The sequence below is a fragment of the Cnephaeus nilssonii genome (assembly GCF_951640355.1).
Source record: "Cnephaeus nilssonii genome assembly, chromosome: 20".
Classification (NCBI taxonomy): domain Eukaryota; kingdom Metazoa; phylum Chordata; class Mammalia; order Chiroptera; family Vespertilionidae; genus Cnephaeus; species Cnephaeus nilssonii.
Window position 1 is genome coordinate 34,813,970 of NC_137091.1, and position 25,298 is coordinate 34,839,267.

Here is a 25,298-nt window from a genome sequence, read left to right on the forward strand (position 1 = left end):
TCTTGGTCCAGTCTCCCTACCACACTGGGTGCCTTGCTGGAATTCTCCGGGGTGGGAGGCTGGAAAAGAGAGACCTCATCCACTCAAGGTTGTTTTCCTGGATCCACCAGGTCCTGATAGATAACGGTGTGCTTTTCTCTAGGAGCTGTTTGAAATGTATGACAAGGGCTTTGTAATTTGTTTTGGGGGACAAAGCCCTGGTCACCTCTCTTCCATCCCTCATGTGGCCCCCAAGGCCCGACCTCATCTCAGGACCTGTAGCAGCGCAAGTGTTTTCAGGAGCATCCCCTTGGGGCCTCACCCTCAAGACCCTGAGGGCAGGTCCTGGAAAAAACAGGGAATCCTCACTTCTCTTGCTGACTTCCTGTGGTGGTCACAGCCGAGGGTCATCAGTCCACTGGCTCAGCCTGAGGTCTGCTTCAGCCCGGCTTGGCCTTGGGGGCCTGAGCACAAGGACCAGGCGCAGGGACCAGTCCCCAACCAACCCTGGCTCCTAGCATTAGGCGCTTTCCCCACCTGGCAGGTGGGGGGCTCCTCAAACCAGTGAGCAACCACATGACCCAGGGACAGGCTGGGGGTCGTCGGGTCACGCGAGGTCCTGGCGGCGCGCGTGCACCAGACGCACAGCGTTCCTCAGGTCCGGGATCGGGCGCGGAGCTTCAGCCGAAGGCCAAGCGCCTGAAAGTGTGGCATCGCCGGGAAGCGAGATGGGGGAGAACGTGGGAAACGTTTGTCAGCGGCTCCTATTTCTCCTGCGGGACTGCGGGAGCCGCCGCCAGCTCAGCCCGCGGGGACCCACAGGCTCGACAGCCTGGGCGCACGACGAAGGCCACGGCTCGCCGCCGCGCCGCCCCGGGGCCAGCTCCGCGAAGCACGGCGTTCCGGCCCGGCCTGCGCGCCCCTCTGCGCTCCAGGCGCCGCCGCCGCCGCCACTCCCCCACATTCCAGAGGCCGCAGCGCCGTCTCCTTCCTCGCATTCCTGCCCCCACAAAGGAGTCCCTCCGCCCCCGCGCGGCCGCGGGAGGAGGGGGCGCGGCCCGGCGCCTCCGAGCGCACATTCCTCCGCCTCGCGCGCCACTGAGCGGACCCCGGACCGCGCGTGGCCGGCGGAGCGACCCGGGCCCCGCGCCTGCCCCGCCCCGCCCCGCGCCCAGGGGTCCCGGGGCGGGCTCCGGGTACGGGCGGACGATGCGGCGGCGCGGCCGGAGCGGCGGCGGGAAGCCGAGGCGGAGGTGACGCGCGAGGGCCGGCGGGCCGGGCCATGCAGCGCTCCCGGGCGGCCGCGGACGAGGCGGCTCTGCTCCTGGCCGGGCTGGCCCTGCGGGAGCTGCAGCCAGGCGGCGACTCTCCGGGTCGGGGTCGGCGGGGGCCGCGGCCCGGGCCCGGAGACGAGGCGGCGCTGGCGCTGGGCCGCCGAGGGAAGGGCGGCGCCGGCGTCCCCGAGGCCGGGACGGACGGACTGAGCCGCGGGGAACGCGGCCCGCGGCGCGCGGCGGCCCCCGAGCTGAGCGCGCCGCCTGCGGGCAGCCCCCGGGTCAGCCTGGCGGGCTCCGACGGCGGCGGCGGCGGCAGCAGCGCCCGTTCCAGCGGCATCAGCCTGGGCTACGACCAGCGCCACGGCAGTCCGCGCTCCGGCCGCTCGGACCCGCGCCCCGGCCCCGGGCCGCCGTCGGTGGGCAGCGCCCGCTCCAGCGTGTCCAGTCTCGGCTCCCGCGGCTCCGCTGGGGCTTATGCCGACTTGCTCCTGCCCGGCGCCGGTCCCGCTACAACTCGCTCCCCGGAGCCAGTCGGGCCGGCCCCCTTCTCTCTGCCTTCGCTGCAGCTGCCCCCGGGCCGGGAGGGCGGCCCGAGCGCGGTGGAGCGGCGGCTGGAGGCGTTGACCCGAGAGCTGGAGCGGGCGCTGGAAGCGCGCACGGCGCGGGACTACTTCGGTGAGCGGGTCGGGATGGGCTGCGCGGGGGCCGGGGGCTGGGCCCGCGGGAGAGGAGGGAGCGCGGTGTGCGAGGGTGGACCGCCGCCCTCGCCTCTTGGTCTCCCACCTGGAGAACGGGTGCTGGGGAAGCGAATGGAAGCCTTTATCCTAATGGAAACCTTTTACCGTGGGAGAAAAAGCCATGGTAAGAGGCAGAGCGAGCCATTTCCGGATCGTTTCTTCTTAACCCTTGGCACTTGCCTCTGCGCGTCCTGCTCGATGCTTTGTGACCCAGGTCGGCCTAAGTGGTGGTGTGACCCAGCCCGCCCGGTGTGCCTCCTCGCCCCCAGCAATGTAGGTGTGGACCGCAGTAGCGGGGTAGGTACCACCGGGTCCCGCCTGATCTGAGGCTCTGAGGATGGTAGCTGTGGGAGGTCGAGTGTGGGAAGGAGGGAGAGTCCACCTTGAGGAAGAGGGGTCCCAGCCAGTCATCCTGGGCTGTCCTCTCTCTGGGCTGTGCTTGGTACGTGGGATGTTTCCAAAGAGAATCCTTCTGGGCAGCTTTTGCAAAGCCCACCGGTTTCTGACAGTCTCTTGCCCCGTCTAACCCAGGCCCCCACAGATCCCTGACAGTTCTTTGGACAACGCTTAGGGCTCGTAGGCTTGAGGTTCCGAGCAGAGGCCTGGGAGAGTGCTTCCTTCCCTCCCTTACTGATAAGTAGGGAAGCTGAGGCTCCCAGCTTTAGGGGTTGCTGGCTGCTGGTTATCCTGCCAGGGACTGAGGCTGTCCTGGGGTGTCATGCATCCATTGTAGTTAGCCGCTCGGGCCGCCCTGAACTGGATCTTGAGGGAGGAGGGGGCTCTTTGTGATAGGTCCAGTGGGGGCATTTCAGGCAGAGGGAAGAACGTGGGCAATCCACCACCCTCCCCACGGCTGCAGCCCAGGAGGGAGGGGTCAGGTGATCACGGGCGTGGTGGCCTGCCTTAGGGAGGGGAGATGTGGAAGGGTTTCAGGCTCTCCTGGGAGCAGTAGGTGAGAATCTCTGGTGTGGCTGTTGTGGCATGGCCCGGCATCAGGGAGATGCGGTAGGAACCCGTTGCCTCTCCTGCCTGGCAGGTGCCAGGAGTAAAAGCAGGGGCTGGTCTTCTAAAGAGCAAGGCTTTCCGTTGCTCTGTTGCAGAAGGCTGTTCCTGTTCCTGTCCCTGCCCCTTGCAGGAACTAGCGGGGCGTGTTCTGTGGGCCTCCGCAGCCACTCAGGAGTCTGTGTGTGAAGCTAAGGTGGCTGGACCCAGGCAGGTAATGTGAGGCGTGAAGGGGCCCAGGGCACAAGGCCAGAGGGGATATTGGGCCGTCCTTTCTGAAGGGAGCGCCACTCAGTTCTGGCCCATTGAAGCCGCGTGGAAGGGGAAGGTGAGTGAGGGTGTGATGGCAGATCTTTGTGGGTTTTATTTTCCAAGAGACGCCCGTTTAGGTTGGGACATCGTCCTGTGGACTAAAAGATTTTGGGTTCGGTTCCTGGTCAGGGCACATACCGAGGTTTTGGGTTGGTCACCGGTCGTGGCACGTTCAGGAGGCAATGGATCGATGTTTCTCTCTCACATTGATGTTTCTCTCTCTTGCTCCCTTCCTCTCTCTCTCAAATGTCAATTAAAAATATTCTCTGTTGAGCCAGTAAAGCATCAAACAGACTGTCAAATTACAGCGGGAAGGTTAGGGAGAGGTGGGGGGGATAAGAAATCAAACGAAGGACTTGTATGCATGCATATAAGCATAACCAATGGACGCAAAACTCTGGGGGGTGAGGGCATGTATGGGAGTGGGGTAGGGGGGGCAATGGTAAGATATGTACACATATAATACCTCAATTAAAAAAAATGTGAAGAAAAAAAAATTCTCTGTTGAGGATGGGGAAAAAAAAGGGCAACTCTTTGCTTCAGCTGCTGAAATGTATCTGCTGATATTGGACATTTTAGAACTATAAACGTGGCAATTTCATATTATTCAACCTGAGTAATACCAAGTTTTACACAAGGAAGTCTGCAGGGAGCCTAAGGTCAAGCGATGTCTGATGAACCTCATCCTCGGGGGGTGTTTCTTCCTTGCTGTGCCAGTCCTTCCTCCCCTTGGCCCTGGCACCAGCTGACCCCCTGATCCCTCTGCCATTCGTCGATGTCTTTGGCACGTCCCCATCTCTCACCAAGTTCCATTGCCATTAGCCAGCCAACAGCCTCAAGCTTCTGGAGCCTCTCTCTTAAAAAAAAAATAAAAAAAAATGTTTTTATTGATTTTTCAGAGAGAGAGAGAGAAACATCGATGAGAGAGAAACATCAACATCGATCAGCTGCTTCCTGCACGGCCCCCACAACCTGGGCGTGTGCTCGGACCAGAATCGAACTGTTGACCTTTTGGTTCCTGGGTTGAGGCTCAACCACTGAACCTCGGAGGCCGGGAAAGTTAGATGACCTCTCTGCCTTCTCCTCAGCCACCCACTCCCAGAGCCACGTCCTGTTTTTGCTGCGCTCTGGTCTTCAGTCCTGACTGTGGCCTGCATGTCACCGGTACCTCTGACCCCTCCCGTCGCTGTCTGCCCTGCTGCCTGCCAGGGGACAGAGGGACGGTCTTCTGGTCTTCGCGCCATCCACCTCCCTCAGCCTCGGTCGGTCCCCTCTTTTATTCCCGTAGAAACCTTCCTGTCCCCTCCAGCCCTGCCGTTTCTACTTGGCTGAGAAAACGGAGGTCCGCAGCTAGCTTCCCCCGTGGCTTCCTGTTCCTCTCCCCACAGGCTCTTGAGTGCACATCCAGATCTGAGGACAAGGGTCCTTTCGTCCCCAACTCCCCCTTCAGCTCTCCTTTCCCCACTGGCCCTTTGCTTTTGGTTATAAATACGGACAAGGGTCTTTCATTAAAAACAAAAAACCACCCTAACCGGTTTGGCTCAGTGGATAGAGCGTCGGCCTGCGGACTGAATGGTCCCAGGTTCGATTCCGGTCAAGGGCATGTACCTTGGTTGCGGGCACATCCCCAGTAGGGGGTGTGCAAGAGGCAGCTGATCAATGTTTCTCATCGATGTTTCTAACTCTCTATCCCTCTCCCTTCCTCTCTGTAAAAAATCAATAAAATAAATAAATAAATAAATAAATAAATAAAAACAAAAAGCCCCAAAGCTACCTGGCCACAGGGTCCGGTTGGCCCTTTCATCTTCTCATCTGAGAGTCTGGTTGGCATCGTCTTTGCTTATCCGCCCCTGATACCCCCTCCCTGGCTGACCCAGCGGACTCCCCAGCCCAGTGGGTGTTGGCCAGGCCTGGTTGGTCCGGACCTCACTGCTGCCTCCCACAGGTGGAGTCCGCTCCCCGTGACATGTTCTGCTCCCTGCGTTTCTGAGGTACCTCATGCTTTGGTTCTCCTCCTTCAGAATATTTTTATGAAAGTGATGCAGGCACATGTTGAGGAAAACATCAAACAGAACCAAAAACCGAACGAGGCGAGGTCATCGCGGGTGCGCAGGCCGCTGACGGCTAGTTCTTCACGTAGTCCAGTCGCTTAGAGGAGTGGCGAGGTCGGACTTTCCGAGTACATGGACAGGAGTGAAGGTGTGAGAGGGGATCGTTTTCATTTTAGAAAGAACGTCTGGCTGCCGTTTTGGGGATGTGATTTTGGAGGCCAGGCGGGGACACCAGGAGGAGGCTGTTGAAATTAACCATTGGGATGAGAAGTGATGATGGTGAATCAGGCTAGTGGGCGTGAGGGTAGGAATGAAGCCAAGATTAGGGAACAGAGGAGCCCAAATTCAGAGTTGGAGGTGAGAGAGAGAGAGGCGTCCCTGGGTGCTCCCTGAAACCTGGCTATCCAAAAGTGCCATTTCCTGAGCAGGAGCCCAGAGGCGGACGCAGTTTTATTTTTATTATTTTTATTTTTTTTAAAATATATTTTATTGATTTTTCACAGAGAGGAAGGGAGAGGGATAGAGAACTAGAAACATCGATGAGAGAGATACATCGACCAGCTGCCTCCTGCAAACCCCCCACTGGGGATGTGCCCGCAACCAAGGTACATGCCCTTGACCGGAATTGAACCTGGGACCTTCCAGTCCGCAGACCGACGCTCTATCCACTGAGCCAAACCGGTTTTGGCCGCAGTTTTATTATTATTATTTTTTAATCCTTAACCAAGGATATTTTTTCCATTGATTTCTAGAGAGAATGGAAGAGAGGGAGGAGGGCTTGCGAGGGAGAGAGAAACATTGAAGTGAAGAGAGACACATCGATTGGTTGCTTCCCACATGCGCCCCTCCCGGGGCTGGGGAACCTGCAGCTGAAGTATGCGTCCTTGATTGGAATCGAACCCGTGACCCTGAGGTCCACAGGCCGCCGCTCTATACACTGAGCCAAACCGGCCAGGGCAAGGGCAGTTTTGTGGGGACCCTGGACCTTTGTTCTGGACCTGGAGTGGTGTGTGGGGGCCATCCGGAGGTGGAGCAGTGACTGAGGAGAGCGGTCCTGGCTGGGGCAGAGCCGTCTGCAGGAGGCGTGGCGAGGGGCTGGGACTGCCCAGAGAGACCTGCAGACAGGGTGTGCTTGGCTGCATTTACAAAACATTTAAGTTAGTCATGAATTTCAGTATGGGAAGATTTTACATACAAATCTGTATGTCTGACTTTCCTTGAAAAATTAGAATCTTGAGCAATGCTGGGCCTGCCTTCCCACCCAGGAACTGTTGGCAGATCCAAGGCATGGCTGCGACTTCTGGCGGCCAGGGCTCTCTTCTCCGTTCGCCTGGTCTCCACCAGCCACCTTTACGTTCCTGCTTGGGTTTGAGAGAGCAGTCATGGGTGACCCAAGACAGAACAGGAAGGGACGGGAACCAGAAGGCAGGTGCAGGCCATGCCCTGGAAACGAATGGGGAGAGGTCTCCCAGCAATATCTGAGCAGGAAGTCATGGATTTGCACAGTTAGATGACGGAGTGGGGACTAAGCTTGCTTGCTTTCTTGACGGAGGGGAGGGGAAATGGGATGGCTGATGGGGAGGAGGGGGTTTTTAAGAAGGAAGAGGCTTGCCCATGGGTAAATGTTAAAGAGAGAGGTCTGGTAGGAAGCAGGAGGGAGAGGGTGAGGGCAGCACGTCCTAGAGCAGCCAGAAGACTTCGGGTCCAGAGGGCAGGTGGAGCCTGTCTTCAGGCCCTTTGGGGCCTGGGACACCCTGGGTAACTGAGAAGGGGGCTTTTTTTTTTTTTTTAAATATATCTTAATTGATTTCAGAGAGGAAGGGAGAGGGAAAGAGAGATAGAAACATCAATGATGAGAGAGAATCATCTGTTGGCTGCCTCCTGCATGCCCCCTACTGGGGATTGAGCCCACCACCCAGGCACATGCCCTTGACCAGAATCAAACCCGGGACCCTTTAGTCCGCAGGCCGATGCTCCATCCACTGAGTCAAACCTGCCAGGGCGGAAAGGGACTTCCGATGTGTGGGCTGGCCACATAGGGGCTGGGTCTCCAGGAGGGCTAGTCGGGGAGTCCCTGAGGGCTAGTGCCAGGCTTTGCCCTCGCATTGCTGGTTATCCTCCCCTTTACCACCCCTCTTCTGACGGCTGGATATTCCGCCCTGGGTTGCCAGTAGACCCAGATGCCTGCTCAGGTATCACCTTCTCACCAGAGCCTTTTATTTTATTTTAATCTTCACCTGAGGATACCCGAGGATATTTTTCCCATTGCTCTTTAGAGAGAGTGGACAGGAAGGAGGGGAGAGGAGACGAAGAGAAACATCAGTGTGAGAGAGAGACATGGATTGGTTGCCTCCTGCACACTCCCCAAGCGGGGCAGGGATCGAACCTGTGACCCTTCAGTCTAAGGGCTGATGGTCTAACCACTGAGCAACTGACCAGGGCATCAGAGCCTCTTCTGACTGCCCTACTTAAAAAAAATCACACACTCAGACATATTTTTTCTTTTTTCTCAGACATATTTTTAATCAGTATGTATTTTTCCCATAGCACTTGCTGCTTCCTCCTAAGATATTATTTATGTGTTGTTGTCTGTCTTCCTCCGCTGGAATACAGGCTCCTTGAAGGGTGGGGACTTGACTGGTGCATTGCAGAATCTCTGGCACCTCAGTGTGCAGGCACGTGGCAGGCATCGCTGTCGACGTGCTGACTGAACAAGGGAACAAAGGAACTGGATGGTACAGACGAGGACGGCGTGGCTGGGGAGGGTCAGCGACTCGGCCCTGGCTGTGCCTGTGTGGTCTTCATTCTTTTTGGTCCATAGACTGAAGAAAGGCTTTTCCTTTAGTCCAAGAGCGGGTCACGGGGGAAGGGGTCCAGAATGGCTCTGTAGGTGTGCAGAGGTCATAATGATGGTTATGGCCAGGATGGCTCCGTGCCAGGTGCTCTGCTAAACAACAGCAGCAACAAACCCTAAGCGGTGGGACCCTAACCCCATGTGAGCCATTGGGAGCTGTGTGATGGAGGTCTAGACGTTCACTTGCCCAGGATCAGGCGGGTGGGCGGCACGAGGACTGGGCATTGGATGCATGTTTACCCAACACCACAGTCGTGGTGCTAACCACTGCTCTTTTTCTGCCTCTCCTCCCATAGGCATTTGCATCAAGTGTGGGCTTGGTATCTACGGAGCAAGGCAAGCATGCCAGGCGATGGGGAGCCTGTATCACACCGATTGCTTCATCTGTGACTCCTGTGGTAGGTACCCTCTTTCTGGCCCCTCTGGCACCATGGACTGCTTTGCACCTAAGTCCCAGGCAGATGGACCACCAGCTCTGACCCAGGCTGAAGTGTGGAGGAGGCTAAGTGACGGCCCCTTTCTCTCTGGGCCTGGCCTGCTTGAGAGGCTCAAAGCCCTGGGAAGATCTGCTGGGCCCCCCGGAGAGAGGTGTGGGGCCAGAGGAGCCATTTGCTAGCCAGAGGGAAAGGCTGCCCGTCTGGCCCTGGGCTTCGGAGCCTTCCTCCTCGGCAGGGTCCTGAAGTCCCCTTGGCTGCGTGGATACTGTGCCTTCTGCCATTATAGAGGGCTGATACTTCTTTTCCATGCGATTGCTTTTCTTTTATCTGAATTTTGCACACAGTATAAACTATAAATGTAATTTAATCTAGACAAAGTTATAAAAAGAGAAAAGTAACTCTAACCCAACCAGCATAATAAACCTGCACTCTTGATTTTCTACGTCCTTTTAAGCTTTGCCCAGAAGTAGACCTCTTTCATTTATTTACACGAAACATTTTAATATTTTATTAAAGTATAATATAGGCACAGTGTTACGTCAGATCATTCTGAGGAGCTGTTTTTACCATCGCAGAACAACACTTCTTTTTCCATTATTGTAGGAGTTCTTTACATGTCCTGGATAAAAGATCTTTGTTGGATATATGTGTTATAAAAATTATTTTCCTAACCTAGTCTTGCTTCATTACTTTCCAGATGAAGTGTTCTGATGAAAAGCAATTCTTAATAAAATCTAATTATTCTTTGTTTATAGTTACTGCTTTTAATGCCCTCCCTGAGAAATCTTTGTAGTCTCATGTTTTAGACATCTGTTTTTATTTTGTAAGCATATTAAACATACCTATTCTGTATTCTGCATCTAATAGTCCCAGTATCTGATGTCTTTTGAAGTCCTATTTCTGTTTACTGTTTCTCCTCACTCTCAGTCATGAGACCTTGTTTTCTCATGTGTTTTATAATTTTTGATTGTGGAATATGCCTGTGGGAATTCATTGAGGTCTGTGTTGAAGTTGCATTTCCCTAGGGAATGTCTGAAACCTTTCTACTAAGGAAAAATTTTAAACTTAGATGGGGGGAAATTATTTTATTCTTTTGTGAGTATTCTTACATACGCTTTTATTCATGCAATGTATTGCAATACAGACATTTAAAAATTTTTTAAAAATTGATATTTAGAGTGCGAGGAAGGGGGAGGGAGAGGGAAACATCTATTAGCTGCCATCTGCATCCCCCCTACTGAGGATCGAGCCCAAAACCCAGACATGTGTCCTGACCAGAAATTGAACTGACAACCTTTCTTTTCTTTTTTAAATAGATTTTATTGATTTTTTACAGAGAGGAAGGGAGAGGGATAGAGAGTTAGAAACATGGATGAGAGAGAAACATCGATCAGCTGCCTCCTGCACACCCCCCACCGGGGATGTGCCCACAACCAAGGCACGTGCCCTTGACCAGAATCGAACCTGGGACCTTTCAGTCCGCAGGCCGACGCTCTATCCACTGAGCCAAACCAGTTTCGGCTGAACTGGCAACCTTTCAATGCAAAGTGATGCCCAGCCAACTGAGCCACACTGGCCAGGGCCAGTCATTATTCTTTTTGATGCACAAATTGTCTCAAACTTGGCCAGACTAAGTCCTTTCCAGTTGGCCCCTGTGCCCTTTGACATATCCCCATCATTCTTTGAGCACTCCTACTCAAGCACAGATGTTCTAGGTTTATCTTTGTTTTTAATTGAGTACCATTTACATACAGTACAGCAAACAGATCTTAAGTATGCCGTCAAAAACATTTAAAAAAAATTGATTTTAGCCGAAACCGGTTTGGCTCGGTGGATAGAGCGTCCGCCTGCGGACTGAAAGGTCCCAGGTTCGATTCTGGTCAAGAGCACATGCCTTGGTTGTGGGCACATCCCCAGTGGGGGGTGTGCAGGAGGCAGCTGATGGATGTTTCTCTCTCATCCATGTTTCTAACTCTCTATCCCTCTCCCTTCCTCTCTGTAAAAAATCAATAAAATAAAAAAAAAATTTGATTTTAGAGAGAGGGGGTTAGGCAGGCTCAGTTGTTTGGGCATTGTTCCATGCACCAAGCAGTCACTGGTTCGATTTCCCGTAAGGGCACATACCCGGGTTGTGGGCTCGATACCCAGTAGTGGGTATGCAGGAGGCAGCTGATCGAGGTTTCTCTCTCCCTCTCTCTTCCTCTCTCTCTAAATCTATAAAAACATTTTTTTTTAAATAAAAGGAAACATCAGTGTGAGAGAAACATCGATTGGTCAGCTCCTGCACGTACCCTGACCAGGGATTGAACCTGCCATCCCTTGGTGTAAGGGACGATGCTTCAGAGCTATGGTAAAAAGGTTTTGGATAAGTGTATGTATTTATGTAACTGACAACCCTAACAAAGATATAGAACATTTTAAACACCCTAGAAACTTCTGTCTTGCACTTTTTGTCGTTTCCCCGTATGCTTTCCCATCATATCCACCTAACCAGTGTTCTGATTTCTGCCGCCATAGATTAGTTGCATCTTTTAAATGCAGTCATGTAGTATGTACTATTTTGTGGTTGATTTTTTTTTATAAGCATGTCTTTCTTTTTGTCCATGTTACACATGGATTAAAGGAGTTGTAACTCCTTTTTATTGCTGAGTAGGAGTCTATTGTATGAATATACCACAATTTGTCCATTTAAGTGTGGGTAAATACTAGATTGTGCTGTGAACATTCTTGTACAGGTCATTTGTGGACAAATGTTTTCATTTCTCTTGGGTAAATTCCAAGGACTGGAATTTCTGGGTCATAGGCTAAGTGTATGTTTAACTTCATAAGAAACTGCCAAACTGTTTTCTAAAGGGCTTGCACCATTTTATACTCCTACTAGAAATATAAGAGAGTTGGGTTGTTCTACATATTTGCCGACAATTGGTATTTTAGTCTTTTTAATTTGAGTCATTTTAAAAAATATATTTTTTTATTGATTTCAGAGAGGGAGAGAGAGAGAGAGAGAGAAACATCAATGATGAGAGAGAATCATTGATCGGCTGCCTCCTGTACGCCCCCTACTGGGGATCAAGCCCACAACCCGGGCATATGCCCTGACTGGAAATTGAACCGTGACCTCCTGGTTCATAGGTTGATGCTCAACCAGTGAGCCACACTGGTGGTCTAATTTAAGCCAGTCTGGTAGGTGTGGAGAGGTATCTCATTGTGGTTTTAATTTGCATTTCGCAGAGGACTAATGAGGTTGAATATCTTTTTGTCTGCTGTTTGACCATTTATATCATCTTTGGTGAAGTCTGTTCAAGTCTTTTGTTCCATTTTTAAAATAAGAGTTATTTGTCTTTATTATTTAGTTGTAGGAAAAAAAATATATCTTCTGAGTACAAGTTCTTTTAACATGTATGTCATATATATATATATATATATATATATATATATATATATATATATATAATTGATTTTTTTACAGAGAGGAAGGGAGAGGGATAGAGAGTTAGAAACATCGATGAGAGAGCAACATCAATCAGCTGCCTCCTGCACACTCCCCACTGGGCATGTGCCCGCAACCAAGGTACATGCCCTTGACCAGAAAAGAACCTGGGACCCTTGAGTCCGCAGGCCGACGCTCTATCCACTGAGCCAAACCGGTTAGGGCTCACATGTATGTTTTGTGAATATTTTTTCCTAGTGTGATTTTTAAAAATATTTTTAATGATACATTTTTTGATAAATTTCACATTTTGATGAAATCCAGTGTGTCAGTTTTTTGTTTGTTTTATAGGTACTATTTTTTTTTGTGACCTAATTTTTTTTGTCTTCCTTTGAGCCATAAAGATAGTCTCCAGTATTCTTTTCTGGAAGCTTTAGGTTTCCCATTTTTATGTTTAGATTGATAACTTCATACTAATTTTGGTGTATGTTGCGAAGTATGAAATTGAATTTTGTTCTTTCTCCACATGGATATTCAGTTGTTGCAGTACTATGTGCTGAAAAAGAGTTTGTTTTCCCACTTGTGTGTTTGTTGAAATATTTCTGGGTCTATTTTTGGACTTTGTTCTGTTCCACCGATTTTTTTGTCTCCGCATCCCAATATTATTACACTGTCTTTGATTACTGTAAGTCTTAATATAGGCGATAGTACAAGTCTTCCCGCTTTGCCAGTCTTTTTTTTTTTTTAAAGATTATTTTGGCTATTCGATGTTCTTTATATTTTTATATAAATTTCAAAATTGGCATATCAGTCGTCCCCCCCCCCCCCCCCCCCCCCCGCCACACACACACAAGTGCTGGCATTTTGTTTGGGCAAAATAGAGAAAAATGAGGCTCATATCCATTTTCAGTTAAACTATTTCAAATCCCAAGTTGTGTAATAATTCATTTTTCTATATTTTATCAAACTAGTGTTTATTTTTTTGTATAAATTCTAAGCTTTTGTTTCTTGAGGTTTTGTCTTAAAATGTATTTTATTGGTTTTAAATAAGTTTTAGCTATTCTTAGAAGAAAAGCATTTGAATGTATAGATCAATTTGGGGAGAACTGATAGCAACATCTGAAGCCATGGTTGTCAGGAGCTGTGCAGGGTCTGAGTGAGATTTCTTCCTAATTGCAAGCTGGCCAGTCAGCCTGCCACCGTTTCACGGATGCTGAGTGAAGACATGAGCCGCCTGGGCAGACTCTCAGCACCGCAAGCTGCACGCACGCCACTAACGTTCACATCATGTTTGCCCTCCTGAGTCCCACAGGGGTCACCTGGGGTGGCCTTGATGGACGCTGCACATGCAGTGGGTCTGAGTCAGGGCTGAGGAACCCCGAGCTTAGGGAACCCCGGTATTTTATAATGGGCTGCCCGCAAAGCTATCTGACCCTCGTCCTGGAGGAACGCATCTTGATTACTCTGGACAGTGAGCACACCTGCCCTGTGCTTCGGAGGGAGATGCTACCTCTGTCTTCTAAACGGTTTGCTCCACAGAGGTCCTTGGAAAGCTAATCCTTGCCCTGGCTTGTGTTGCTAAGTGGTTAGAGTGGTGGCCCTCACACCGAAGGGTCTCGGGTTCCATTCCTGGTCAAGGGCACGTACCTGGGTTGCAGGTTCGATCCCTGGCCCTGGTTGGGGTATGTTCAGGAGGCAACCAATTGATGTGCCTCTCTCCCTCCTTCCCTCCCTTCTTCTCTTCTTCCCTTCCACACTCTCTGTTATTTATTTATTTAAAACACTGGGGTCATTTGCTTTGTATAATTAAAAAAATTTAAAAAATATATATATTTTATTGACTTTTTACAGAGAGGAAGGGAGAGGGATAGAGAGTTAGAAACATCAATGAGAGAGAAACATCGATCAGCTGCAACCAAGGTACATGCCCTTGACCGGAATTGAACCTGGGACCCTTCAGTCCGCAGGCCGATGCTTTATCCACTGAGCTAAACCTGTTAGGGCTAAAATTTTTTTTAAATTGATTGTAGAGAGGAAGGAAGAGATAAAAACATCAGTGATGAGAGAGAATCATTGATTGGCTGTCTCCTGCACACTCCCTATTGGGGATCGAGCCTGCAACCCAGGCATGTGCCTTTGACCGGGAATTGAACCCGGGACCTTTCAGTCCACAGGCCTACACTCTATTCACTGAGCCAAACAAGTTAGGGCCTTCCACGCTCTGAAAATCAGTGGGAAAAATATCCTCAGGTGAGGATTAACAGAAAACAAAAAAGAAAGAAAAGATAATCCAGGATGAAATCTGAAGCTCTGTTAGTACGATGTACAGAAATGCGAGCGACCCAGCTGCCTTCCAGCAGTGGTCATGCCTCTCTGTTTATGTAGGTCTTTCACAGTTTCTCTCAGCAAAGTTTAGTTTTTCAGAGTAAGGTCAGACATGTCTTTCATTAAATTTATCCCTTAGTATTTATGGATTTTTTGGATACTATTATAAGTGTAATTTAAAAAATTACGTTCATTTCCAATCATTTGCTGCTAGAATATAAAAATATATTTGGTTTTCACATGCTGACCACCTATCTTACAACCTTGATAAACTCACATATTAGTTCTAGGGAGATGATTTTTTTTTTGTAGATTCCTTATGAATTTCTACATAACATAATACCATCTGTGTTTAAAAAACAGTCTTACTTTTTCTTTCCAATTTTTACGTTTATTTCCATGTCTTACTGCCCTGTGGAGGGCTAGTGCATTTACTGTATCACCTTGCCGGGGTTCTTTTCCCAGCCTTACAAAGGGTCCAGCATTCTGGAGAAAGGGGCTGCGCGTAGATGATTAAAGAGTCCGGAGACGAAAGATAATTTTGAAAGGCATTGGGGGTCAGAGGAGCTTCAGCTAAAGGAGCTAAAGACTCCTTTCCTTGTCTGAGGACCTGTGCTTTTATTCAACACAATTTGTCCCAAGGCAAGGTAGAGATATACACTTCAGTGGGTAAGGTTTCAAAGGGTATGCAGAAGCATTATCAGTTTGGGGAATAGCGTTCAGGTGTTTGGCCAACAGGAGGCAATAAAATGCCTTGAGCTGTCTGGCAGCAGACAATCCTATTCAGGTTTGGGGAAAGTGCCAGCCGTTTCCAACAGGTAAACTACATGTGTGGCTCACCCTTGTTGAGCCGCCCAAGCTTCACCAACTTTAAAAATATATATATATATATATATTTTATTAATTTTTTACAGAGAGGAAGGGAGAGGGATACAGAGTAAGAAACATCGTTGAGAGAGAAACATCCATCAGCTGCCTCCTGCACACATTTCCCACTGGGGATGTGCCCACAACCAAGGTACATGCCCTTGACCGGAATCGAACCTGGGACCCTTGAGTCTGCAGGCTGACGCTCTATCCACTGAGCCACACCGGTTATGGCAAGCTTCACCAACCTTTTGATGAAACTCTTGTAATTATCACACGCTGGAATAGGTTCCCGCCATCACCTCCTGTCCGCCGTCAGCTGGGCGCTTTCGCGGTGCCGTCCTGGTGCAGGAGGCGCCCCCTTGTCCCCAGTGAGGCCTGTGGCCTCCTCCCGTCTCTCACAGCCGCTGGGCTGTTTTGACAAGGACGCCCGCCTCTTTCACATTCGGCTGCTTCCCCTGGGGAGAGTTGTACTTGTGATGTTCATGGAATAAGGAAAGTCATTCTGGAAAGTGTTCTCAGTTTAACTGAAACGCATGTGATGGGGAAAAAAATTAGAGCATCAGTTTACATTTGAAACAAGTTCTTCCACTATTTACTTGGACAACCTCTTACACTAGTTACGTTGACAACCTGTTCTATTTAATGTAAAAAAAGTATTAATTAGCTTTTGGGCCAGAACTTCCATCTCCCAATAATTCACCAAAATGACTAACACAAAGGAAAGAGGAGAGGTACCCGCCGTAGGTTCTCCAGGCCTTTTGGAAAACATGGAGCTGTTCCTTTGGCCACCTGCTAGGACATGCGCATCTACAGGAAGGGGATAGTGTGGACATCAAGGGGATGGGCGCTGTTCAGAAAGCAAGGCCCACAAATTGTTGCCATGGCAAAACTGGAGGAGTCTACAGTGTCACCCAGCACGCAGTGGGCATCATTGTGAACAAACAAGTTAAGGGCAGGATTCTTGCCAAGACAATGTATGTACTGAGCATAGTAAGCTCTCCAAGATCCGTGTGAGGGAAAATGATCAGAAAAAGAAGGAAGCCAGAGAGAAAGGTACCTGGTTCAACTGAAGCACCAGCCTGCTCCACCCAGAGCCCAGGGAGGACCAGTGGAAGGGAGCTGAGCTGCTGGACCCTTCCCTGTGAATTCATGGCATGATCCGTGTCTAAAGAACGACCTGTGTGCTGATAAAAAGGCTTCTCCTAAATGAGTAGAAGTGTGGTGTCCCTTCCCCCCAGAAAAATAAAACTTAGTGTCCTAAAAAATAGTACTCTATGAAAAGATTCTCAGCGGCACTAGTCATCAGGGAAATGCCAACTGAAACCACAGTGAGCTATCACCTCACACCTGTCAGAAAGCCTGTCGTCAATAAATCAACAAACAACAAGTGTTGGGAAGGACGTGGAGAAAAAGGAATCCTTGTGCACTGTTGGGATTCTAAATTGGTGCAGCCACTGGGGAAAACAGAACATTAAAACGACCATATGACCTAGCAATTCCACTTGTGGTTCTTTATCCAAAGAAATCCAAAAACGTGAATTCGAAAAGATAAATGCATCCCTGTGTTTATTACCACATTATTTACAGCCAAGAAGCCACCAAAGTGCCCATCAATAGATGAGTGGATAAAAAAGCTGTGGTATACATAATATACTAGAGGCCCAGTGCACGAAATTTGTGCACGGGGGGGGGGGTGGTCCCCTCAGCCCAGCCTGCACCCTCTCCAATCTGGGACCCCTTGGGGGATGTAACTGGCAGTTGTACATCCCTCTCTCAATCCTGGACCGCTGGCTCCTAATCGCTCACCTGCCTGCCTGCCTGGTTGCCCCTAACTGCCCCCTGCTGCCAGCCTGGTCGCCCCTAACTGCCCCCCCTGCCGGCCTGGTTGCCCCTAACTGCCCCCCCCCCGCCAGCCTAATCACCCCCAATTGCCCCCCCCTGCCGGCCTGGTCACCCCCAACTGCCCCCCTGCTGGCCTGGTTGCCCCCAACTGCCCCCCCTGCTGGCCTGGTCTCCCCAGCCTGCTGTTAAGTCGTTTGGTCATCCCTCACTAACCCCCCTGCCGGCCTGGTCGCCCCACAGAGCCTGCATGTGAGGGTGTGAGGGTCAATTTGCATATCGCCGCTTTATTATATAGGATAATGATATATTACTCAACCATAAAAAGAATGAAGTCTTACCATTTGCAACAACATGGGTGGATCTTATGCCAACTGAAATCAGTCTGACAGAGAAAGACAAATACTGTATGATTCACTTATATGTGGAATATTAAAAATAAAGCAACAAACAAAACAGAAACAGTCATAGACACAGAGAACAGACTGATAGTTGCCAGATGGAAGGGAGTTTGGGGGGTTGGGTGAAAGGTGAAAGAATTAAGAAGTGGTATTAGTGGTTACAAAAGAATCACAAGGATGTAAAGCACAGCATAGGGAATATAGTCGGTGATACTGTAATAACTTTTTATGGTGTCAGAGGGTATTAGACTTGCTAGGGTGATCACTTCGTAAGTAATATAAATGTCTAATCACCGTGCTGTACACCTGGAGCTAATATAATGCATGTCAACTGTCATTGAAAAATACACTTAAATTGATTACTATAATGATAATAACATCACATTAAAGGGAAAACTTAAAATTTGTCGGTAATCCGCTTCTTGTCTGTTGGAGGAGGGTGCTGAGAAATGGCAGCAGGGACCCCACCCCTAGTTTCCAGCGGCCCAGGGACCCCTTTCTCGACCCTCGTCCTTGCAGGGAGACGGCTTCGTGGGAAGGCGTTCTACAATGTGGGCGAGAAAGTGTACTGCCAGGAGGACTTCCTGGTGAGTCAAAGCTGTGCCCTGGCTGGTACCTGGGTGGAGCAGGGCAGGGACCCTCCTGGTTCCCACGGAGACCTGAGGCCAGGAGGCAGGTGCCGGCCGGGCAGCGTGCCCCTTTATCACGTAACCTCCTGGATCCTGTGTCCCTTGCTAGTACTCCGGGTTCCAGCAGACGGCTGACAAGTGTAGCGTGTGTGGACACCTCATCATGGAGATGGTGAGAACCTCCCCCAGCCTCCTGGCGTTCCTCTGTCACGGGCAAACTTAGGACCCCGCCCTTTTCACCTGCTGCAGACCTGCCAGGGGCTCAGAGCCAGAGCCTATTCCGGGGGCGGTGCTGAGCCTTCCACCTGCACTGACCCTTCGGTGCCTCCCACCCCCAGATCCTCCAGGCCCTTGGCAAGTCCTATCACCCAGGCTGCTTCCGCTGCTCGGTGTGCAATGAGTGCCTGGACGGCGTGCCCTTCACTGTGGACGTGGAGAACAACATCTATTGTGTCCGAGACTATCACACGTGAGTAGCCGGCGTGTGACTCCCACTCTTCCTTCTGCCTTCCCTGGAAACGTCTTCCTGGCCCGCCTGTCTGTGGTCTCCATTCTCTTTTGTTGTTTGTTTTGTTCATCCACACCCGAGGATAGGTTTCCGTTGATTTTTTTTGATTTTTTTTAGAGTGGAAGGGACGGGAAGGAAGGAGGGTGGATGGAGAGAGAGAGAGAGAGAGAGAGGGTTACCTCTCGCACGTGCCCCTACCAGGGCTGAGGATCGAGCCTGCAACCGAGGTACCTGCCCTTGACCAGAATCGAACCTGCGACCCTTCAGCCTTGAGGGTCGATGCTCTAACCACTGACCAACCCAGCTAGGGCTTGTTCTCCCTTCCTGACCTTTTCACTTCCAGTGGTTGGGTCAGGGTACGGATCTCTTGGTGGTTCAGCCACCAGCCACGTCTTTCCTCTCCCCACCTTTGCCTGCATGCTCCCCTTCTCCTAGTGCTGAGGACTCTCCTGGCGGCCACACCTGGCTTCTATCCGTCGGTCTGTCCCCAGGCCAGGCCTCTTTTATCTGGGATGGGGGTTGGGATCTCCACACGTTCTTTTTCCTTCCTGTCCGGTACTCACGCGAGCAGCCATCCATTCTCCCTTGCGGTGACTCCAGGCTCAGCCCTCGGAGCGCTGGTCCCGTGTTGCTGCCATGCCTGGGGTTGGTACCTGGCATAGGTCCTGTTACTCCGTGTGGCGCCAGCTTTGCAGGCATCTCAGCTAGAGGGCGGCCCATCCCTGGACATTCGGGGGCAGGGGCCTTGCAGGCAGCATGAGGGAGAGTGCTGAGTGGGACCTGAAGCCATCCTGGAGGAGGTGATGGACTGGAGGGGCATTGGGGAAGTCAGATAAAAGGCCAGTGCCAAGAAGGCATGGCAGAAGCTGCCCCACCCTCTGTGTCCACGCTTGGGCAAGGTCATGGGGCCACGGTGGGCGGGCCTGCCCCGTGCCCTTGGCCTGTGGTCACTCAGCGGGTCACTTCTGGTTTCCTTTATTTTCCAGGGCGTTTGCACCAAAATGCGCCTCCTGTGCTCGTCCTATTCTCCCTGCACAGGTAAGAACCGCTCACCAGGAGATGATCAGGTGCCTGGCCCAGCGGGGGCCAGGTCCCACCCGCGTCAGCCCCAGCTCTTGGGCCCCTGTGGGAGGGATGAGCAGATGCTCCTGCCCATGTCCCTCCGGGCTGGGGGGGGGGGGTATGTGCCCGTGAGTGCGGAGTGCGGCGTTCCAGCGTGAATTAGAGGGAAGTGGTGGCCCCTGCTGCTTGGCCGTGCTCGGCTCCACTGGACTGCTCCCTGGGTCTCTTACCTCTGCAGGTGGAGGTGGGGGGGGGGGGTGAGATGAGATGAGGCGGGGCAGTCTGTGCAGGAGACACCTTGGGTAGTGCCGCTCCCCCAGGCACTGGGTCTTCCCCATGTGCTGGTTCTGTCCCAAGATGGACTGGCAGTGGTCTCCTGACTCCAAAGAACTGGAAAGAATACGTACCTGCACGTTTACACCCACGTGATGGCTCTCATGGACACGTGTGCATGCTTCTGGCACATGCACGTCCATGCGTGTGCATCTGCTGATGCCCATTCTGTCCCTGCGTCAGTGTCAGCAGGCACGAATGCTCATCTACCATGACAGCACGCGGGGTAGGCATGTGCCCCCGTGCACAATTCCCCTCAAACCCCAGCTTGCTTATCGTGTGTGAACCCCATCTCTTCCTCCAGGGTTGTGAGACAACTATCCGTGTGGTGTCCATGGATAGAGACTACCATGTGGAATGTTATCACTGTGAGGTGAGCCTGGTCCTCCGGGGAGGCTGGAGGCTGGGGCAGTTCCCCGTCACACAGGTTTCCTTCTCTCTCGGTGTCCTGTGAGCCCATTCCGCCTGTCTTCCCCTACCCCCCACCCCCAGGGAGCCCTGTCCACAAGAAATGTTCTCTCTCAGCCTGTTTCCTCTTCAATCAAATATTTACTGACAATGTACTGTGTGTGGGGTGTTGTGGATCACAAAGATTATATAGTCCCTACTCCCATGGGAGAGGCAGGTACTCAGGAAGTATCTACAGGTCATCATTGCCAACAAGGGGAGTTTTTGTAGCATGTAGGGGGGTCCTGGAAAATGGGGGGAAAGATTTCTGGAGGGTTTGAAAGGTGAATAAGAGCCAAGGAGGCAGTGAGGAGGCATTTTCAGGTAATCGAAGCAGAACGTGCTTAGGTGTGGAGATGGGTGTGCTGTTTGTGTCCCTAGAGAAGGTGGCAGGAGCTGGGGACAGAAGGCCACATGCGCTAAGGAGTGTGGACTTACCTGGGCAACGGAGAAGGATCAGAAAGGGTGACAGGGTGGCACGTGGGCTTTAGGAAGGGCCCTCGGCACCACGCAGAGAATGCGGGGAGGAAAAGGGACAGGGCGCTGGGCTTCTCTGAAGAGGCTGGTGGAGTCAGGGGGGTGGTCCTGGGTTCCGGGAAGGAAACGGAGCTGAGTGATGGTTAGGCAGTAGGAAGGACTGGATTTGGTCAGTGATTGGATGTGGGAGTTTGGGGGCTGGGAGGTGTCCCTTAGGACCCCGGGAGAGAGTGAGGGTGAGAGGAGGAGGGGATAAGATGCCCTTATTTTTGGCAGCTGGAGACACCTGGATAGAGAGGTCCAGGCGGCGGGTAGATGTGCTGGAGTTCAAAGGCTCCGGCCACAGGTACAGGCATCGGGGAGTCACGGCGTCTACAGCCCTTTCCTCTCTGATGCTCTGCCCCGTGGTTACCGGACACCCCGGCTTCCGCGTCCTCACCCCAGGGGACTGGTGGGCTCTCTGGGCAGCCTGGAGAGTAGGGTCCCCTTCGCTCGGAGCTCACCGACCTGCCTTGCCTGTGGCCTAGGGCCTGAGGATCCATTTTGCGTGTCTTTTGCCTGGCTTTTCATCATTAAAAGCAGGGTGGGGGGAGTCCAGTCCTTGTTACTATCATGGCCTGAAGCAGCAGCCCTTTCCTGGGCCTGCAGATGGCTGCGGAAGCCAGGGGAGGAACGGAGGGCCTCCAGGAAGGAGCCGGGGCTCGTGATGGCCCAGAGAGCAGCAATGTTTGGGAGCTGCCTGAAGGCAGAGCAGCTACACGGGGAGGCCAGGAGGGAGGGAGTGCGGAGGTAGGAGGAAACCTGGAGGAGCCATTGGGTTTCAGAGCCCTGGGGAGAGCAGGAGGGAGTGTGAGGGAGAAATCTTCAGTCCTCGAAGGTCCATTGGAACCAGCTCGTCCTGGTGGGGGCAAGTGGCCCAGTGGGAACAGGAATCCTGAGTGGGAACAGGGAAGGAGGATCATGGTCAGAAGAGGGGCCATGGATCCCCCTCAGCAGTAACGGCATCCTGCTCTGCGGTCCTGGCTGTGGTGGTGTGATCCCTTGGGATCACTAAGCACAGTCCCTCGGGTAAGGAGCAAGCCACGCTGTGGGTGGCCCACACCCAGGTCCTCAGGATTGTGAGGCCCTTAGATGGGAACTAAGGTCTCCAGGCCCCCTTTCTCCTCCCCTCTCTGGTGTGTGTTAATTAACAGCAGGACCCAGTCAGGGGGCTATGTCAGGACGGGGGTGGGTGGGAGGGTGGGGGGGACACTTGAACCATGCGTGGCTTGGACCAGGAGGCTCCATCGCAGTCTTCCAGCTCCATTACTTCTGTGGGGCAGGGTAGGTGTTGGTCTCAGGGCCTTTGGGGAACAAGAGGCCGGAGTTCAGCTCCGGATGCAGGGAGAGTGTGACCAGAGGCGCCTCCTAGAGGTAGGAGGCAAAAGGAAGGGAGAAGTCCCGTTGGTCTTGCCTGGTGTCCCACCATCTCTGGCACCCTCCCTGGCTGCCCCGCACACTTCCTGCCATTTTTCTAGAGGTCACATGCCAGCCACATAACTCATTAAACCAACAGACAAAATTAGCCTATAAAGTACAGCACGGGGATGAGACGGTAAGGTGAAGGACTTAGAGCAGAACTTGTTTACTTGATACCGCCGATTTTTCTCCTCCATTGTCTCGTAAGGCCACGGGCCCAGCAGGCATTGGGTAACCTCTCCTCCCCAAGATCACCAGTGGCCCCTCCCTGTGTTAGGGTCCAGGAGACACTTCTCCGTTGTCACTGCCCTGACCTCTCGGCAGCTCTCTACATGCCGACTAGTCCCTTCTTGACTCGTCACCGTGCCCGTAGGACCATTCATTTTTGGTTTTCTTCCCTTTGGTTTTCCCCTCAAATCTCTTTTCCTTTTAAAATTGATTTTTATTTATTTATTTAATATATTTTTCATTGATTTCAGAGAGGAAGCGGGGGTGAGAGAGAGAGAGAGAGAGAGAGAGAGAGAAATATCAGTGATGAGAGAGAATCATTGATTGGCTGCCTCCTGCATACCCCACACTGGGGATCAAGCCTGTAACCCAGGCATGTGCCCTTAACTGGAATTGAACCTGGGACCGACCCTTCAGTCCACAGGCCGACGCTCTGTCCACAGAGCCAACCCAGCTAGGGCTTACATTGATGTTAGAGAGCCCAGCTGGCATGGCTCAGTGATAGAGTGTCCACTAAGAGGTCACGGTTCCATCCCTGGTCAGGGTACGTGCCCGGGTTGCAGGCTCGATCCCCAGTGTGGATTGTGCAGGAGGCAGCTGATCAGTGATTCTCTCTCATTGTTGATGTTTCTGTCTCTCTCTCCCTCTCTCTTCCTCTCTGAAAGCAATAAAAATATATTTTAAAAATAAATAAATAGATTTTACAGAGGGAGGAAGGGAGAAAGAAAGAGAAACATCTATGTGAGAGAGAAACATCAATCCGCTGCCTCCTGCATGCACCCCTGACAAGGGATTGAGCCTGCACCCTGGGCACGTGCCCTGACTGGCATCGAATTGGCGACCTTTCGGTGCATGGGAGATGCTCAACCAACTGAGCCGTACCAGCCAGGGCTCTTTCTTCTCTATATTGGAGCCTTCATGGCTCAAGCCGGTGGCCCTCTTCTCGTTTCTAGTTTTCTGTGCTCCTAGGGAGATGTCATCTGTTTTGTTAAGATCAATCTCGTTTTTATGCCCGAGCCCCCATTCACTGTCCAGCCCTCCCTTGAGACTCCAGGCTGTGTCCTCCTTCAAGAGGCACCCAGTTCCATGTGTCCCACACTGGGCTCCTGATCCCCCACCCCAACAAAAGCCAGAGTCCGCTGGAAGTTTAACAGAGCCCTCCCAATCTGCTCCACACCCCTTTACTCTGAGGTGCCAGTCTGCTGCCCCCCACCCCCCGTCTACTCACCCTGGGCTGGGGCTGTGTTCTTCCCTAGGACTGCGGGCTTCATCTACTCACCCTGGGCTGGGGCTGTGTTCTTCCCTAGGACTGCGGGCTTCATCTACTCACCCTGGGCTGGGGCTGTGTTCTTCCCTAGGACTGCGGGCTTCATCTATTCACCCTGGGCTGGGGCTGTGTTCTTCCCTAGGACTGCGGGCTTCAGCTGAGCGGGGAGGATGGACGCCGCTGCTACCCGCTGGAGGGCCACCTGCTGTGCCGCCGCTGCCACCTCCGGCGCCTCCGGCCCGGGCCACTTCCCTCACCTGCTGTGCACGTCACCGAGCTCTGAGCTGGGCTGGAGCCCGACCCTGGGGCCGTGTGCACGTGCGCGTGTGTGTGTGAGTCTGTGTGTGTGTGTGTGTGTGTGTGTGCGCGCGCGTGTGTGTGAGTGTGTGTGTGTGTGCAGGCGGGATGGGTGACCCAGGGCGGGCGGAGCTCTGCGTCAGGGTGGCGCGGCCGCCCCTCCTCCGACGCCCACCCTTCCAATTGCCGCCAAGCTGCTGTCCGAGGGGCCGGCCCCACGGCGAAGCTACTTCTATTTATTCACCGTCTGTGCCTCCTCCGGCCACTTCCCTCCTTCGGGCTCTGCCCACCTCCCCCCACCCCGCCCTATCAAGGCCTTCTGTTCTGAGAACCCCTCGCCCCCCCGCACCCCATTGGGGCAGGCTCCCAGACCGCCTGGATGGAGCCAGTTTCCTGTCCGGACCCGTGCAGAGCGCTGGGAGCAGGGTGCGGACTGGCAGGCGGTGGTTGGCACAGGGCGCGCATGTTTGTGTGTCCCAGAAGCGGCCGGCCCACCAGTATGTGCCTTGTTTGGGTGGGGTCACAGGGTGGGGTCACAGGGTGGGGTGGGGCCTGCCAGGGAGCCCTGCCTGTGGCCACAGTGGTCACTGGGATTCTGCCACTTGGATTCCAGTGGGTGTTTTCAGCCACAGCCCCGTCCCGGGCTCCCACCCCTGGCTCCTGGCTCGGGGACTCCCCCCACCCCCATCTTTCAGCCTCGGAAACGAACCACGAACCCAGCCCTGCGGGCGGGGAGAGCATCGCTGCGGGAAAGCACTGGGTCAGGCTCCAGGACCAACGCCTAGGATTTGACTTAAATTAAGTTTTTCCTTTGAGAATGTTTTCATTTTCTTTAAAAGAATATAGTTTTCTCCTAAAACGTGGCCCACCGTTGTTATTTTTAGGAAAGGTACAAGGAGCTCACAAATGTCCACTTGTATGTCATATTTTCAGGTGGTAAAAGCATTGTAGTTCAACTATTTTTGTATAAATGGCTCTAAAACCTCAATATATGTGTCTGCCTTGTAGACATTAGAATAGTTGGGTGGTGGGGTGGGTGTCTGCCAGTGTCTTGAGGGTGGTAACCTTAATGTGGTTT

At 52.4% G+C, this 25,298-nt stretch overlaps 1 protein-coding gene across 1 annotated transcript; it reads left to right on the forward strand.

Moving 5' to 3' along the window:
* The first annotated feature begins 699 nt into the window (after positions 1–699).
* Positions 700–25,225, forward strand: WTIP (WT1 interacting protein). Its single transcript, XM_079800079.1, has 8 exons — positions 700–1,931; positions 8,509–8,610; positions 18,034–18,101; positions 18,253–18,315; positions 18,482–18,612; positions 19,638–19,689; positions 20,351–20,419; positions 24,066–25,225. Exons 1-8 carry the CDS (start codon positions 1,262–1,264, stop codon positions 24,204–24,206), a joined length of 1,296 nt encoding a protein of 431 aa, XP_079656205.1. The 5' UTR covers positions 700–1,261; the 3' UTR covers positions 24,207–25,225.
* The last annotated feature ends 73 nt before the right edge of the window (positions 25,226–25,298 follow it).